The sequence below is a fragment of the Zea mays genome, chromosome 10 (genome assembly GCF_902167145.1).
Source record: "Zea mays cultivar B73 chromosome 10, Zm-B73-REFERENCE-NAM-5.0, whole genome shotgun sequence".
Lineage (NCBI taxonomy): Eukaryota > Viridiplantae > Streptophyta > Magnoliopsida > Poales > Poaceae > Zea > Zea mays.
This window is the reverse complement of record NC_050105.1, coordinates 110,148,060-110,164,653: the sequence shown is the minus strand read 5'-3', so window position 1 is coordinate 110,164,653 and position 16,594 is coordinate 110,148,060. Positions and strand designations below refer to the sequence as shown.

General features: G+C 47.8%; 1 protein-coding gene and 1 pseudogene across 1 annotated transcript; both read right to left on the bottom strand.

Moving 5' to 3' along the window:
• Window positions 1–6,621: 6,621 nt before the first annotated feature.
• Window positions 6,622–7,982, bottom strand: LOC100383770 (uncharacterized). The gene is given in 2 exon segments (NM_001176405.1): window positions 6,622–7,009; window positions 7,080–7,982. Coding segments are annotated over 2 exon segments (1,119 nt in total). The 5' UTR covers window positions 7,936–7,982; the 3' UTR covers window positions 6,622–6,746.
• A 772-nt stretch (window positions 7,983–8,754) lies between these two features.
• LOC103642703 (uncharacterized) lies at window positions 8,755–9,455 on the bottom strand (annotated as a pseudogene).
• Window positions 9,456–16,594: the final 7,139 nt, after the last annotated feature.

Sequence of the window (16,594 nt, the reverse complement as noted above, 5' to 3'; positions counted from 1 at the left end):
ATTACCCTACCCCAAGCTGACTCAAGCTACGGGAAACAAGACCGGCGTCCCATCTAGCTCGCTCCGCCAGACAAGCAATGATGGCGCCCCGCACGCTCTATGACGACGACGGCTCTCAGTCCCCTTACGGAAGCAAGAGGACGTCAGCAAAGACTCGATAGCTCCGACAGCTGTCCTTCCGCCAAGCTTCAGCGCTCCTCCGACGGCCACGACACCACATGAACCGGGTGCCAAAACCTCTCCGGCTGCCACGATGGCATGTACTTAGGGCGCTAGCTCTCCTCCGCTAGACACGTTAGCACTCTGCTACACCCCCCAATGTACACCTGGATCCTCTCCTTACGCCTATAAAAGGAAGGACCAGGGCCCTCTTACAGAGGGTTGGCCACACGGGGAAGAGGACGAGACAGCCGCTCGCGTGAGGCCGCTCGCTCCCTCTCCCGCGTGGACGCTTGTAACCCCCTACTGCAAGCGCACCCGACCTGGGCGCGGGACAAACACGAAGGCCGCGGGATTTCCACCTCCCTCTCTCGCTCCGGCTGCCCTTTCTTCCCCCCTTCGCGCTCCGTCTCGCGCCGACCCATCTGGGCTGGGGCACGCGGCGACATTTCACTCGTCGGCCCAGGGACCCCCCGGTCTCAAAACGGCGACATGTCTATTCACTGATATAGGTGTTACTGTCTTTATAAGAAGTGATGATTCAATAGCATTTAAGGGAGTGTTAGATGGTCAGCTATATTTAGTCAATTTTAATGATAGCAATGCTGAACTAGACACTTGCTTAATTGCTAAGACTAATATGTGATGGCTCTGGCATCGCCGACTTGCCCATGTTGGAATGAAGAATCTTCACAAGCTTCTAAAGGGAGAACACATTTTAGGACTAACAAATGTTCACTTTGAGAAAGACAGGATTTGTAGCGCATGCCAAGCAAGGAAGCAAGTTGGAGTTCATCATCCACACAAGAACATCATGACGACCGACAGGCCGCTTGAGCTACTCCACATGGATCTATTCGGCCCGATCGCTTACATAAGCATCGGTGGGAGTAAGTATTATCTAGTTATTCTGGATGATTATTCTCTCTTCACTTAGGTATTCTTTTTGCAGGAAAAATCTCAAACCCAAGAGACTCTAAAGAGATTCTTAAGACGATCTCAAAACGAGTTCGGATTAAGAATCAAAAAGATTAGAAGCGATAATGGAACGGAGTTCAAGAATTCACAAATTGAAGGATTTCTTGAGGAGGAGGGCATCAAGCATGAGTTCTCTTCTCCCTACACACCTCAACAAAATGGTGTAGTGGAGAGGAAGAATAGAACTCTACTTGACATGGAAAGAACCATGCTTGATGAGTACAAGACACTGGACCGGTTTTGGGCGGAGGCGATTAACACCGACTGCTACTCCATGCATCAACCGGTTATATCTTCACCGAATCCTTAAGAAGACATCATATCAACTCCTCACTGGTAAAAAGCCCAATGTTTCTTATTTTAGAGTCTTTGGGAGCAAATGCTTTATTCTTATCAAGAGAGGTAGAAATTCTAAATTTGCTCCTAAAGTAGTAGAAGGCTTTTTACTTGGTTATGACTCAAACACAAGGGCATATAGAGTCTTCAACAAGTCCACTGGATTAGTTGAAGTCTCTTGCGACATTGTGTTTGATGAGAGTAATGGCTCCCAAGTGGAGCAAGTTGATCTTGATGAACTAGATGATGAAGAGGCTGCATGCGTCGCGCTAAGGAACATGTCCATTGGGGATGTGTGTCCAAAAGAATCCGAGGAGCCCACACAAGCACAAGATCAACCATCATCTTCCATGCAAGCATATCCACCAACTCAAGATGAGGACAAGGCTCAAGAAGAAGAGGATAAAGATCAAGATGATGAACCACCTCAAGAGGACATTGATCAAGGGGGAGATGATGATAATAAAGACAAGGAAGATGAACAAGAGATTTGGGATCAAAGATCGCCACACCCAAGAGTCCACCAAGCAATTCAAAGAGATCACCCCGTCAACTCCATACTTGGTGACATTCACAAGGGGGTAACCACTAGATCTCGAGTTGCACATTTTTGTGAACAATACTCTTTTGTGTCTTCTATTGAGCCATACATGATAGAGGATGCACTAAGATATCCGGATTGGGTGGTGGCAATGCAAGAGGAGCTCAACAACTTCACAAGGAATGCGGTATGGCATTTAGTTCCATGTCCTAACCAAAATGTTGTAGGTACCAAGTGGGTATTCCGCAACAAGCAAGACGAGCATGGTGTGGTGACAAGGAACAAAGCTCGACTTGTTGCGAAAGGTTATTCACAAGTCGAAGGTTTGGATTTTGATGAAACCTATGTACCCGTAGCTAGGCTTGAGTCAATTCGTATATTACTTGCCTATGCTACTTACCATGGCTTTAAGCTTTATCAAATGGACGTGAAAAGTGCCTTTCTCAATGGCCCTATCAAGGAAGAGGTCTATGTTGAGCAACCTCCTAGATTTTAAGACAGTGAGTACCCTAACCATGTGTATAATCTCTCAAAGGCGCTTTATGGGCTCAAGCAAGCCCCAAGAGCATGGTATGAATGCTTGCGAGACTTTCTTATCACTAATGGCTTCAAAGTCGAAAAGGGTGATCCTACTCTCTTCACCAAAACTATCGCTAAAGACTTGTTTATATGCCAAATTTATGTTGATGATATTATATTTGGGTCTACTATCAAGTCGTCATGTGAAGAGTTTAGTAGGATTATGATACAGAAATTCGAGATGTCTATGATGGGGGAGTTGAAGTATTTCCATGGATTTCAAATCAAGCAACTCCAAGAGGGCACATTCATCAGCCAAACTAAGTATATTCAAGACATACTTAAGAAGTTTGGAATGAAGAATGACAAATCCATCAAGACACCCATGGGAACCAATGGGCATCTCGACCTCGACATGGGAGGTAAATCCGTAGATCAAAATATATACCAGTCGATGATAGGTTTTTTATTCTACTTATGTGCATCTCGACCGGATATTATGCTTTTTGTATGCATGTGTGCAAGGTTCCAGGCAAATTCTAAGGAAACTCACCTTAGAGCCGTGAAAAGAATCATGAGATATTTAGTTTACACTCCTAAGTTTGGGCTTTGGTACCCCAAGAGATCTACCTTTGATTTAATTGGGTATTCCGATGCCGATTATGCCAGATGTAAGATTGATAGGAAGAGCACATCAGGGACTTGTCAGTTTCTAGGAAGATCCTTGGTGTCTTGGGCTTCAAAGAAACAAAACTCAGTAGCTCTTTCTACCGCTGAAGCCGAGTATATTGCTGCAGGCCATTGCTGTGACTCTAGATGAGGCAAACCCTTAGGGACTATGGCTACAAATTGAGCAAAGTCCCTCTCCTATGTGATAATGATAGTGCAATCCGCATGGCGGATAATCCCGTTGAACACAGCCGCACTAAGCACATAGACATCCGGTATCACTTTTTGAGAGATCACAACAAAAGGGGATATCGAAATTGCTTATGTTAATACCCACAACCAATTAGCAGATATCTTTACCAAGCGACTAGATGAAAAGACCTTTAGCAAACTTAGGAATGAGCTAAATATACTTGATTCTCGGAACTATGATTGAAACATTACAAACATCGCTAATTTATATACCTTTGATTATGTCTCTTTCATTTGGTACAAATGCATATTTCTTATTCTTCTTGTGCCAAGGCTAAGACTAATGTGCTTTCAAGTATATTTATATGGTTAGTCTTAGATTGAAATGGAAATGGAGTATTCTGCAAAGGCAAGGCTTCCACTCCAACTCTGACGGTATAAATTTACCCTTTGCCGATATTCATGAAACTCTCAATTGGTATGACCCTTCACTCATATTTATTTTACCATTTGGGAGAAAGTATTAGGCCCCAAAGGGGGAGAATTGTATAGGGCTCTCAAGTTCTTCGTTTTTAGCGATTAATGCCAAAGGGGGGGAAAGTAGTAAGCCCAAAACAAAAGGACCGCACCACCATTTTAAAATTTCACTAATGTTTATTTCAATTGGTATCTGAGTTAATTTTCAATTGGTATCTTATTTAGTTTCAAAATTTCAAGTTAGTATGAAGAATTTCAATTGGTATAATATAATTTGGTATCTGCTTCAAAAAGGAAAAACATTTCAAAACCCCTCTTGAAAGCTAAGGGGAGAATTTCTTCAGGGGGAGCTTTTATTTAGTCAAAGGAAAAGCATTTGAAACAGGGGAGGAATTTCAAATCTTAAAAAATGCTTCTTGCAATCATATTCCAATACCTTTGACTATTTTCTTTTTCCAAAAGATTTGCAAAAACAAACAAGTGGTGCAAATTTGGTCCAAAATGGTAAATAAGAGAAAAGCAATCCATTCATTCTTAAACATATGCATAAAGTATTTCATTGGTTTATTTCTAAGTAACTTATGCGCATCTATCTCAATTGCAAACTAGTTACATTTCTACACTTCATATTTGCTTTGGTTAATGTTGGCATCAATCACCAAAAAGGGGGAGATTGAAAGGGAAATAGACCTAATCATTTCCTATAATCAATTTTGGTGGTTGACGACCAACACAAACCACGTGGACTAACTAGTTTGTCTAGATGTCAATTATCTCAGGTGCATAACGTTCAACATAAACCAAGAAAGAAATTCAGTTGGGGACACAATCAAATTTGGAGCAAGACATGAGAGTGTGCTGACATGTGGCGCACCAGACACTGTCCGGTGCACCAGACCCTCGACCAAACGAATAGGCCACTCTCGGGAATTCGCTAGGCGCGCTCCGCTATAATTCACCAGACTGTCCAGTGAGCCAGCGGAGCAACGACCACTGCGCGTCAACGGTCGACTGCAAAAGTGAACAGTGATGAACAATGCGTGGCAGAAGTCAGAGCGCATAAGTCAGAGGTCACCGGACTGTCCGGTGTGGCACCGGACTGTCCGGTGTAGCTACATGACAATAGCTCCAACGGTCAAATCGCTCCAAACCCCAACGGCCGTGCTGACATGGCGCGCACCGGACAGTGAACAGTGCTTGTCTGGTGCGCCACCGGACTGTCTGGTGTGCCCATCGCCAGCAGAAACAGCCAACAACTAGGAAGTAGTTGGAGGCTATAAATACCCCCCAACCACCTCATTCAAAGTCACCCAAGCATTCTAAACTTCTCATTAAATACAAGAGCAAAGCCAACCATTCAAAGACACATTCAAAGCATTCAATCCACTCCAAGTTTCCAAAATCAACTCTAGTACTTAGAGACATGAGAGAGGATCATTTGTGTTCATTTGCGCTCTTATTGCTTGGATTGCCTTCTTCCTTTACCATTCTAATTCTTAAGTGCTTTGTAAAGCTAGCAAGAGACACCTAAGTGTGTAGTGGTTCTTGCGGGGTCTTAGTGACCCGTGTGATTAAGGAAAAGGCTCATCCGGTCTAAGTGACTGTTTGAGAGAGGGAAACGGTTGAAATAGACACGGCCTTTGTGGTCTCCTCAACGGGGACTAGGTTCTTTGGAACCGAACCTCTGTAAAACAAATCACCGTGTTCACTTGTGTTAATTTCCATTTGATTTGTTTTCCCTCTTTCCTCTCTCTAACCTTTCCTTGCTAATATTGTTTTGAGTTTGCTCGCAAAGTCATACACATCCATTTGAGCAACTCATAGCAAGAGAAACAATCTTCCGCACTCAGATTTAATTCTAACGCTAACCTCTGGCTTTAGTGTGTGTTTAAGTTTATAAATTTCAGGTTTCGCCTATTCACCCCCCTAGGCGCGTGAAGGATGTTGTGGTGAGTTCGTGAATGGTCTAGGCCGTCGTCTCCCAGTCAACTTTGTTTGCTGGATCATTATCTTCATATGATGTAATCATTTATCTATTTTGTACATAACTCTGTTATATATTAATGATTGACATTCGTTTCTGTACCATGAGTCACCATATGTGTGAGACTTGATCCAAGCACACATTTGACACACACCCAGAAATCCGGGTGTTTTATGATTTTTGGACTTTGTTTGTGTTCTATACAATTTTAAAACAACTGAATGGCAAGTTCACTCGGCAAAGAGTGAGCCTTGCCAAGTGTCACCGTGGCACTCACATAGTCTTCGTCGCCGTCACCTAGCGCCGTGACAGTGACTTTTCTTTGTCGAGTGTCTGATAAAAAGTACTTGACAAAGAAGCCCTTGCCGATGTAAAATTCGCTGAGACTTTTTTGTCGAGTGTTACACTCGGTAAAGCCTTCACAGAGTGTTTTATAGGCTCACTCGGTAAAGAAACTGTTTCTGTTTCTGGTAGTAGTATGTTAATATCGTTTTTGAAAATTTAGTTAACTCATAATATGACTCATATTGTCGTATAAAGAAGATTACATGATACTCTTGGGATTAATATGGTGCACGACGAGCAATGTACATGAGGATGCGAAGAAAGAAGACCTTTTCAATGATAAATTTTCTTCTACTATAAAAAAACAGACTGTTTTTAAAACTTTATGGACTGAGTAGACACAGGCGCGTGAAAATGTGAAAATTAAGGGACCGGAAATACACTTTACTCAAATTACGCCGGTGCATATTGTTGTCGCTTTCAGAGAAAAAGTAGTAATAAAGATATTGAAAATGTTGCTATTTGCTAAGCTACACCTGAAGCAAATTAGAATACAAATTGCACAATTTAGGCAATAATGATTCTCTTCGATTACAGAACTCAGAATTAGTAATCCCAAATGCAGGACCATATCAAGCTTGTTACGACTAAAAGCACACAAGAATTGGCACACCCAAAACGCAGGAACGCATCAAGCTTCGTCCAAGGCAGCCATGAGCGCGACCCAGATGTGGGTGCGGGCGCCGGTCCAGGCGTTCCTGCAGGGGACTGGAGAGCCGGCGGCAACCGGACCGGCCCCTGTGTCTGCCTGAGGCCGGTATCGTTCTTCAAATTCGACGAAATCTCGTTCTTCATCCAGGCATCCAATGCTGCAACAGGGACCTAGATCTGTAAGAATCAGCAGTGAGGGACATGAATGGAACAGAGTCACTCACTGACCACTTCTTGAGACGGCGAGGTTGGCGTCGTCGTAGTTCACCGGCCATAGGAAGTAGCCGAGGAGCCCACGCTGCGCTGCGAAGGCGAGCTTCTCGGCCACGACCGCCGCACCGTCGAAGGCGACCCAGACGTCACCAATGGATAGGTAGGACGCTACGGACGCGTTGTCGAATGTCGTGGTGACCGCGCGCCGGCCGCCCCCGCCGGCAGCGGCGATTTTCTGGACCTCGGCGTAGGACATAACTCCGGTGGCGTTGCTCCCGCGCTGCTTCGGCCCCGCGGCGACCACCGGCGCCCCGACGCCGCTGTTGGCCTTGTTGCGTAGGAACCACGAGCGGGCGTAGAGCGGGAGGCCCATGACAACCTTGCTCGCGGGCACGCCGGCGTCGATCCAAGACACGACGCCGTAGCTCGCCGAGAAGTGGGACGCCCTGTCATAGAGCGGCGCGTCGAAGGCCGTGGCGTTGGCCGCACCCGCGGCAAGCGGGTGGAGTCCGAACGCCACCACATTGACCCAGTCGAGGCACCTCGCCACGGCCTCGGACGGGTAGTCCACGCCCGGGCGCGGCGCGTCAAAGACGTGGTTGGAGAAGTAGACCGTGGCGGTGAGCAGGAACCCCGGCGGCGCGGCGGCGCGCCACTCGGAGACGAGGAACCCGAAGTTGGCCATCTCCACGGCGGACGCCGGGAACCACCACGCGACGTCGAGCCCGTCGAAGCCGCTGTCGCTGGCGAGCGCGACGGCCGCGGCACCGAACGCCGCGCGGGACGCTGGGTCCGCGGCCATGGCGGCGAACGCTGGGTCGGCCCGGGAATCCGCACCTGCTGCAATGCCCGGGGTGCCGACGGAGAGCATGGTTTTGAGCGCCCGGTTCTTGGACTTGAGCGTCGGGCAGAAGGTGGCGAGGAGGCCCGCCTGGTTCGGGTCCGTGGGGAGCACGAGCTTGTGGGTGGTGGGGTGCACGGCGAGCGCGGAGTAGTAGAGGTGCGTGTAGAGGGAGGCGTCGAGCCTGTCGAGCGGCCGGAGACGGGCGGCCGCGGCGAGGTAGAATCCGGCGCGCACCGTCGTCGACGCCGGTGGCCCCTCTCGGTCTCGGGCGTCGCGCGGCGCTGGAGCCGACGCGGCGAGCGAGTGCGAGACCGCCACGGCCATGGCAATAATGGCGAGGCGGAGGGTGGCGCTGGCGCTCATGCTGCCGGTGTGAGTGGGTGGGGGAACGCAACGCAAGTGACCGAGTGAGGCAGTGTCCTTGCTGTTGTAGTGTCATTGAAGAGAAATGATGCTGTTTGATTCTCGTAGTTCTCTACAAGCTACGATTGTGCCCTGTTTGTTTCGGATTTTCGCAGCTTTTGGCCACCAAAAGCTGCTACGAACTATCAAACACTTAACTTTTCAGTCAGCTTTTATAAAATTCGTTTAGGTAAAAACTATTCAAAATCAACATAAACATATAATCGGTTGAGCCGTCGCAATAGTAGTAATTTGTCACTTTATAGATCCTGAGTCCAATGAACAACTTTATCTTCCTCCGCACGTAATTCTAATGATACTCAGATTCTCCTCACAACCAGATTCTCCGCACAGCTAGATTCTCGGAAAAGCTGGTCTGAAAAAAGCTGAACCAAACAGGCCCGAAGTTCCTGTAAAAAAAACTCGCAGTGTGTTGGGTTAGCTTTAATCCGTATCAATTTTTATAGTGTTTTTGTCTCTACTAGCACAACAAGCATGGAGACGCTGAGCCGAGGCCTCACGGCATGGCGAGCCCCGACGCCACCCCCTACTTCTCGGGCGCGTCGTCGCGGCGTCGCGGCGGCGCCGACGAGGTGGACGACGAGGAGGCTCTGTAGTGGGTCGCGATGAAGACTACCGTCCTTCGAGCGCCTGCGCATGGGCCTCGTGCGATCGGCGGACGCTTCCGACGGCGGCAGTGGCACGCGCACGAGGAGGTGGACGTGCGCGCGATGGGGCTCGCGCAGCGCCAGGCTTTCGTGGAGCGTGTGTTCCGGGTCGCCGATGAGGACAACGAGCGCTTCCTCAGGAAGCTCCGCGCGCGCATCGACCGCGCCGGCATCTAGATCCCCACGGTGGAGGTGAGGTTCCGGGGCGTCCACGTGCAGGCGGAGTGCCACGTCGGCACCCGCGCGCTGCCCACGCTGGTGAACGTCTCGCTGGATGTGGCCGACTCGCTGCTGGGACGCGTCGGGGTCAAGCTCGGCAAGAGGAAGACGCTCCACATCCTCAAGGACGTCTCCGGCGTCGTGCGCCCGTCCAGGATGACGTTGCTGCTCGGCCCACCGTCGTCCGGCAAGACGACGCTCCTGCTAGCCCTGGCCGGCAAGCTGGACCCCACTCTTGAGGTCAGCGGGGAGGTGACCTACAACGGCTACGGGCTGGACGAGTTCGTGCTGCAGAAGACGGCGGCGTACATCCGCCGACACGTCCACGGAGAAGGTCTCCTTGAGCGCGTCGAAGCTGAACGAGCCCACGGGGGAGGGCCGGGACGGTGACGGGTGGTGGCGGTGGCAGGCTGTTGGCGGTGGATCGGCCTCGTGGGCGACGCCGCCGAAGGGTGAGCGGGGCGGTGCCTACACGACGATGGGTGGGGGCGGGGTGGTTGCCAAAGGCAGGGACGGGGGAGGGGGCGGAGGCGAGGGCGGAGCACGGTCGGATCGTCCTGGATGAAGCGAACGGTCTAGATTCACAGATGGCGGAACCAGAAAAGGCAGGCTACACTTAGAGCCTTAATACGTAGTATAGATAGGTTACAGAAACAGACGGCTAAAAAAACTAGACAGCTCTAATGCCTGCTATTTTGAGTTTTGACTTGTAACTGAACTCCACAGCTGCGCTAATTACGTAGTACAACCCGACATGGTTTTATTACACTGAAAAAGTAACTCTTTTGGTTTATGCCCTAGGGATAGTGTTCACATGCAAATGTGCACTGGTGCTTGTTGGTAGTAGCAGCAAGCGGATTGTTCCGGATGATTTGGCTAATTCATTTGGAATTTCGAAAGGGCTGTTCCCCGTGACCAACTATAGCGGTACAGGGTCCCCGGCCGCTGATGCCACCAAGAACAACCGGTCCCCAAGTTAAAGCGCCATGATTTTGAACCAGCTAGTAGCTTTTTCGACTCCGTTGAATAATCGCAAATGATGGTGAACTGATTGCACTGTGTTGGAACCAAAAAGTGCCTCCTCGGACGGTCCGGTCTTGAGGCCGTACGGTCCGTGGTGGTAGTGCGGATGGTCCACGCGTGCGCAGTGTCAGTTAGGGTTCCTAGTTTCTCGCGAGATTTGTTACCTAAAACCACGGGATTAACTTGAAAAACAGTTTAAAGCGGATCCAGACCTCCCCTTTATATAGATGAAGGGCTACGACCGATTGATCCCCCAACAATCGATCAAATCAAGTCTATTTCTCGTTTTTACCTTATGCATTAGTAGTAGCTCTAGTTTATTATTCCAATCCCCAAATTTCCCGCTTCTCTTCGACTCTACGTCGATTAGAGGAGTCTAGGTCGGCCTGCCGAGCCTATACAACCCCTAGGATCTCTCCTCCCCGACAGGGTTCCTCCCGGGAGCGAGATCCAGGCGCCACCGGCGACCTTCGCCACCCCCTGCGCACGCACGGACCGTCCGGCACGTCAGGCAGGGAACTCAAGCCCCGGCCCCTGGCCGCGGACCGTCCGCGCATCTGCAGAGGGCACCGCCGCCGGTTCTCGTTATAGTGATTGGCGTCAGAAAAGGTGTCAACATACTTTTGGCGACTCCGCTGGGGAGAGGTGTTTATATCTACTAAAAATCAGGCCCTCAAATGGCCGGTTCAAAAGATCACACCGATATCTCCCCGGACAATATCCTGAAGCCGGCTGTTGAAAGTCTGACGGCCGATGAGTAACAACAATACGAGGACTGCATGCGTCAAGCGAAGGAGAAATTCTTATCACAATACACGGTGGATCGCCACCAAAAAATTGTCAAACATGGAGAGACCGATGTCACATCTCTTCTATCTTCGCTTTAAGTCCCCAACGTAAGTAAACCCGACGACATCCAGTCTATTAAACAGTATGTAGATCATCAGCAAAATCAAATGAAACAACGGATTGGAGGGTTAGAAGAATCAATTAGAAAATTAACGCGTACGTTGGAGAAGTCTGTTGCTCCTAGTTTTCCATCATATGAAACTAGTAACATGATATCTATGTCTAATACATCGGCAACAAATGAGGATTTGTAGCCCCAGCCATTATATGGTATGCCGATGAACTCATATCCAGGGCAAGTACCACCACCGTCATCCCTGCTTGGCAGATCGACGCCCCTGAACACGGTCGGACCGTCCGAGCTTCTGCCCGGACCGTCCGGCCCATACGCGGACCGTCCGGTTTGCTCTGCCAGACAGTCCGGGGCCGCCCTAGGACCACCGTCATCCCTGCTTGGCAGATCGGTGACCCTGGACAGGGTCGGACCGCCCGAGACTTATGCGGACCGTCCGACTTTCTATGCCGGACAGTCCAGGGTCGTACGAGGATTACCGCGTGGCGCCCCAATAATGGCGAACACAATCGGCCAGTTCGGATGTACCACCGTACAAACCGGATACGCATATGCAGAACCTGTTGTTGCACACCATGCACTAAATTATTACACACCACAGCAGTATGTTTCGCCCTCTACATATTTAAACCATAACGTATCGTACAATCACAGACCGATCAACACTGTCGATCGGTCACAGCAAGAAGGTCGGTACGCTAATGCCCGACCAAATGAGCCCCACAGCCCAGGACCCGGTGGTCTGCCACCGGGTGCAATGGAAAGAATTAGGGAAGAGATGACTGAATTATTTCGAGATAAGTTCGGGGTTAGTGTAACCAGAGTGGGGCAATCATACCAAAAGCCCTATAATCACCGGTTTGACACTGTCCCATATCCACAAGGGGCAAGGATACCAGAATTTTCTAAGTTTTCTGGTGAGAATGGGAGAAGCACACACGAACACACAGGCCAGTTCCTAGCACACCTAGGCGAATTGGCCGATGGAGAAGCATTTCGTGTCCGTTTATTTTCTTTATCCCTTACTGGTATCGCTTTTGCATGGTACGCCGCCCTGGCTCCTAATTCCATTAATTCCTGGAATGAGTTAGAAAGTAAATTTCATGAACATTTCTTTGCCGGGGGATATGAATTAGGACTAGTTGACTTAGCTTCAGTCCGACAAGGACGCGAAGAATCGGTTAATGATTATATTCGGAGGTTTTGGGACACTAGAAACTGATGTTTTCATATCCATATCGCAGACAAAGAGCTAGCAGGGCTAGCTTTTAATGGGGTTGCTATCCTACTTAAGAGACAAATTAGACGGGACCCGGTTCTTTTCAATAGCCCAGCTAAATCAGTGGGCTTTAGCCTGTGAAAGCCGATTTAAAGAGACATCAAAATCGGTCGCTCGTACTATACATCTAATAGAGCGTGATAGTTCAGATGATGAATCCACAGATGTATATACCGCTGAGTTTATTTGGCCAACAAAGGCTAAATCTTCGGCATGTTCTTCCTTACAGCCGGTTCAAAAGAATCGGTAAGAAGAGATTAAATTTATCTTTAATGTTGCCAAATGCGACAAGATATTTGACAAGCTACTTAAAATGGCAATATTAAATTAACTCATACTATCCCTCCTATAGATGAATTAAAGAGACGAGCTTATTGTAAGTGGCATAATTCTTTTTCTCATGCCACCAATGGTTGTAATGTTTTTCGTCGACAGGTACAATCGGCCATAAATGAGGGCCGGTTGGCTTTTCAGGAGATGCAAGTGGACACACAGCCATTTCCTGTTGATACAATAGATATCGCATGCAAAAAGATCTTAATTCAGCCCGAAATGGCCGATAAAGGCAAGAGCAAAGATATCATCATTGGAAATCCTCGCATGTCAAATGTATCACAAAAGGAGATTGCTCGAAAGGCTCCAGACGATAAGGCTAAAAAGTCCGGAGGCACCGAGGGACAGGCACAATTAATGAGTCAAGCACGACAGCATGACCAGAGCATCACAGATAGTCTGACACCTACGTGCGGACGATCCGGCTAACTCAGCCAGACAATCCGCCTATGGCCAAAGGCGTCAACCTCCACATAAAGCGTTAAAAGGGAAACAGACTCAAGGGCAAAGCACATATAGTTGGCTGATCAAAGCTGACCCTACTTTTAATCAGTTGCTCTCCAAGAATACTAGCAAGTAGACCGTTCTACGTGATCGGTCAACGAAGAAACCCCGGTCACCTGCTAAAACGAAACGGGTAAACAAAATGGCTCGAAAGGCGACACAACAAGCATCGCCTATTCATCCTATGAGACCAGGGTACTTTCCACCCGTTTACTCATCGTTGGTATATTATCCTGTTCAAATATGGAATGGTACAACGATGAATCCATGGCACATGTATAGTTCCTTTGTCTATCCAGACTGGGGGGCACCTCCATTATATTCCTTTTGATCCATTGATCAAATGGTCATGGCTGAGGAAGATACCATCCGAAACGACCTTTATACATTGGTGCTTTATTGAATAATCTCCATTTTGAAAAAGCCTGTGACTTACATCAAGTTTAGTTCATATGCTTTTGGTTCGTCAACCTTCACCAAAAGGCAGGGGGGTATATGTTGGAAACCAAAAAGTGCCTCACGGACGGTCCGCGGTGGTGGCGCGGACGGTCCGCGCGTGCGCAGAGTCAGCTAGGGTTCCTAGTTTCTCGCGGGATTTGTTACCTAAAATCGCGGGATTAACTCGGAAAACAGTTTGAAGCGGATCCAAACCTCCCCCTTTATATAGATGAAGGGCTACGGCCGATTGAACCCCCCAACAATCGATCAAATCAAGTCTATTTCTCGTTTTTACCTTATGCATTAGGAGTAGCTCTAGTTTAGTATTCCAATCCTCAAATTCCCCGCTTCTCTTCGACTCTACGTCGATTAGAGGAGTCTAGGTCGGCCTGCCGAGCCTAGACAACCCCTAGGATCTCTCCTCCCCGACGGGGTCCCTCTCGGGAGCGAGATCCAGGCGCCGCCGGCGACCTTCGCCGCCCCCTGCGCACGCGTGGACCGTCCGACCCCAGTGCGCGGACCGTCCGGCACGTCAGGCACGGAACTCAAGCCCTGGTACCAGGTCGCGGACCATCCGGCCCCTGGCCGTGGACCGTCCGCGCCTCTGCAGAGGGCACCGCCGCCGGTTCTCATTATAGTGATTGGCGTCCGAAAAGGTGTCAACACACTGGGTGCAGACTGTTGAGAGAGAGAGAGACGAAGTTGTATATGCAGCTGAACTGATGCAGATGCAGGACGCCCCAAGGCATAAAACTGAACTGCTACTACAAATGAAAGTCTAAAAAAACCAAGCAGAGGACTTGACTACAAGTTCCATAGAAAAGATTTCTTTATCATCGCCTTAAATGACTCTGCTTTTCCATGTTAGGGCTTGTTCGGTTATTATCAATACACATGGATTGGATGGGATTGGAAAAATCGAGAAGAAGTTTGACTTCTTTAGGATTCAAACCCATCCAATCCCGCTCAATCCACATGGATTGAGAGCTAACCGAACAAGCCCTTACAAATGAAAGATTACAATAGTCTAGGCATTCGTATATACGGATCTCTCTCAAACTAGATCATCACTCTAGTACTAAGCACATAGATAGGAGTGAAAGAAATAAAATGGTAAGGAGAGATGGCTGGTTGGAGCAGCCTGCTATCTTGATTATATGGCTACTTATACGTTTCTATCATTGCCCTTAGATATTTTGGCGGAATCACTTAACCTAGGAGCAAAATAGCCCAACTTTAGATTGGTACATCTAACGACCATATGTTCTTCATGACTTTGTTCTTATCTCGACGCAAGCTTCGCAATGGCGTCACGTGCGGCCTCCAAAATCCCATCAGAACGCCAACAAGGTTTCAAGGCCCAAACACAAAAACCATACGTCGGTGTTTCTAAGGTCCAAACCATCAAACTTCTTGTGAGTAGCGTATCCGATATACGTTTTTCTATGATCTTGACACATGTCACCCTAGTCCTTGAACTCCCAATCAACAAGTCCTTTAACACCTTTGTTTAACTTGGCCAACCATTATCTTGGCTTGGCCAACATGGTCTATTCCTCCATATACTCTTGCACCATCGATGTCCCTACGTGTGCAGCCACTATGGTTAGCTTTTTTGGCTTCTCTAGTTAGTCATTCCAACTATCGGTGTCCATTCTTCATCGCTCTCAGTCCATCAACACGAATCCATTTGACCTTCACTTTCGTTGTCGACCGTCTTTGAGAGCTTTATATCTGCGTACCAAAAGCCAAGAAACATGTTACACAATACCACACTCATGCTAAGGTTAGTCCACAAACTCAACCATAGTCAATCGTTTTGTTGACAATCACGCATCATAATTGAACATCATAGACACATCTCAACTATGTGTTCGCAGAAACTGGTTAACTGAACTAATCAAACCGGTTAACCAAAAAAATGATTAAACAGATCTATTTTATTATTAAAAAATTAGCAATTCATGTCTATGTAGTTTTGAGCTGCCATTAATTAATTAACCGATTTAGCTGGTATTCTTCTTTACTATTATGTTAGGCATTTAGTTTGTGACTACTTGTAGTATATTTAAATGTATTTGTGTATGACTATTTGTCTCTGAAGCACTATATCTTGCTTTCCTTTTGTTTCGTTGCTTCATGTTTCTCTTGTTAGGTGTTTTTCAATACAATTATACTGTTGCATTATCGGCTATGAAAAAAGTGATACATATTATTACTAACTGATAAACCGAACTAGTTTAACGAACTGATTCATTAGTTTTTTTGACAACAAATTTGATTAATATTTCTCCAAAACCGAAATGTGTGGTGACAAGTACGAGTGAGCCTTTATAAACTGTAGCGCGAGAGCACCGAGCCTTGTTGTAGTGACTAGTGGTTAGTGGGTGCTCTGTGCTACATGTCGGCAGCTGTTTGAAGTGTTTACTATCAGGCTGCATTTGATCGGACGCGTGGCATGCGTGTGTCGTTGTCACTCTCTTGCAGAGGTCCACGGCTGAGCTCGCACAGTCGCACCATCGCGTCTTGCATGCACGCACACCATGAAAAACCCATCTCCGTGTCCTCTTGTGCGTTATGAGGGATACTGCTAGGGCTGCTCTGCCCAGACGTTCACGGGAGAGAGGTGATGACTGATGAGTAACGCCGTGCGCTAAATGCCGGTCACCAATCACCGGCCGGATTATTCTGCCCATGCGCAATTGTATACTTAGGTTATGTAAGTTAGATTATATAATATAAGTAGATTATAATCTCAAACAAACACTCTCTAAATAATAGTTTAAAATAAATTAGATTATATAATCTAAACATATTATAATTCTAAATAAATAGACCCTTAAGCCGTTTCCGATGTCACCCCTCTGCTCCGCCTCACCCTCTTCTGTATGTACGTCG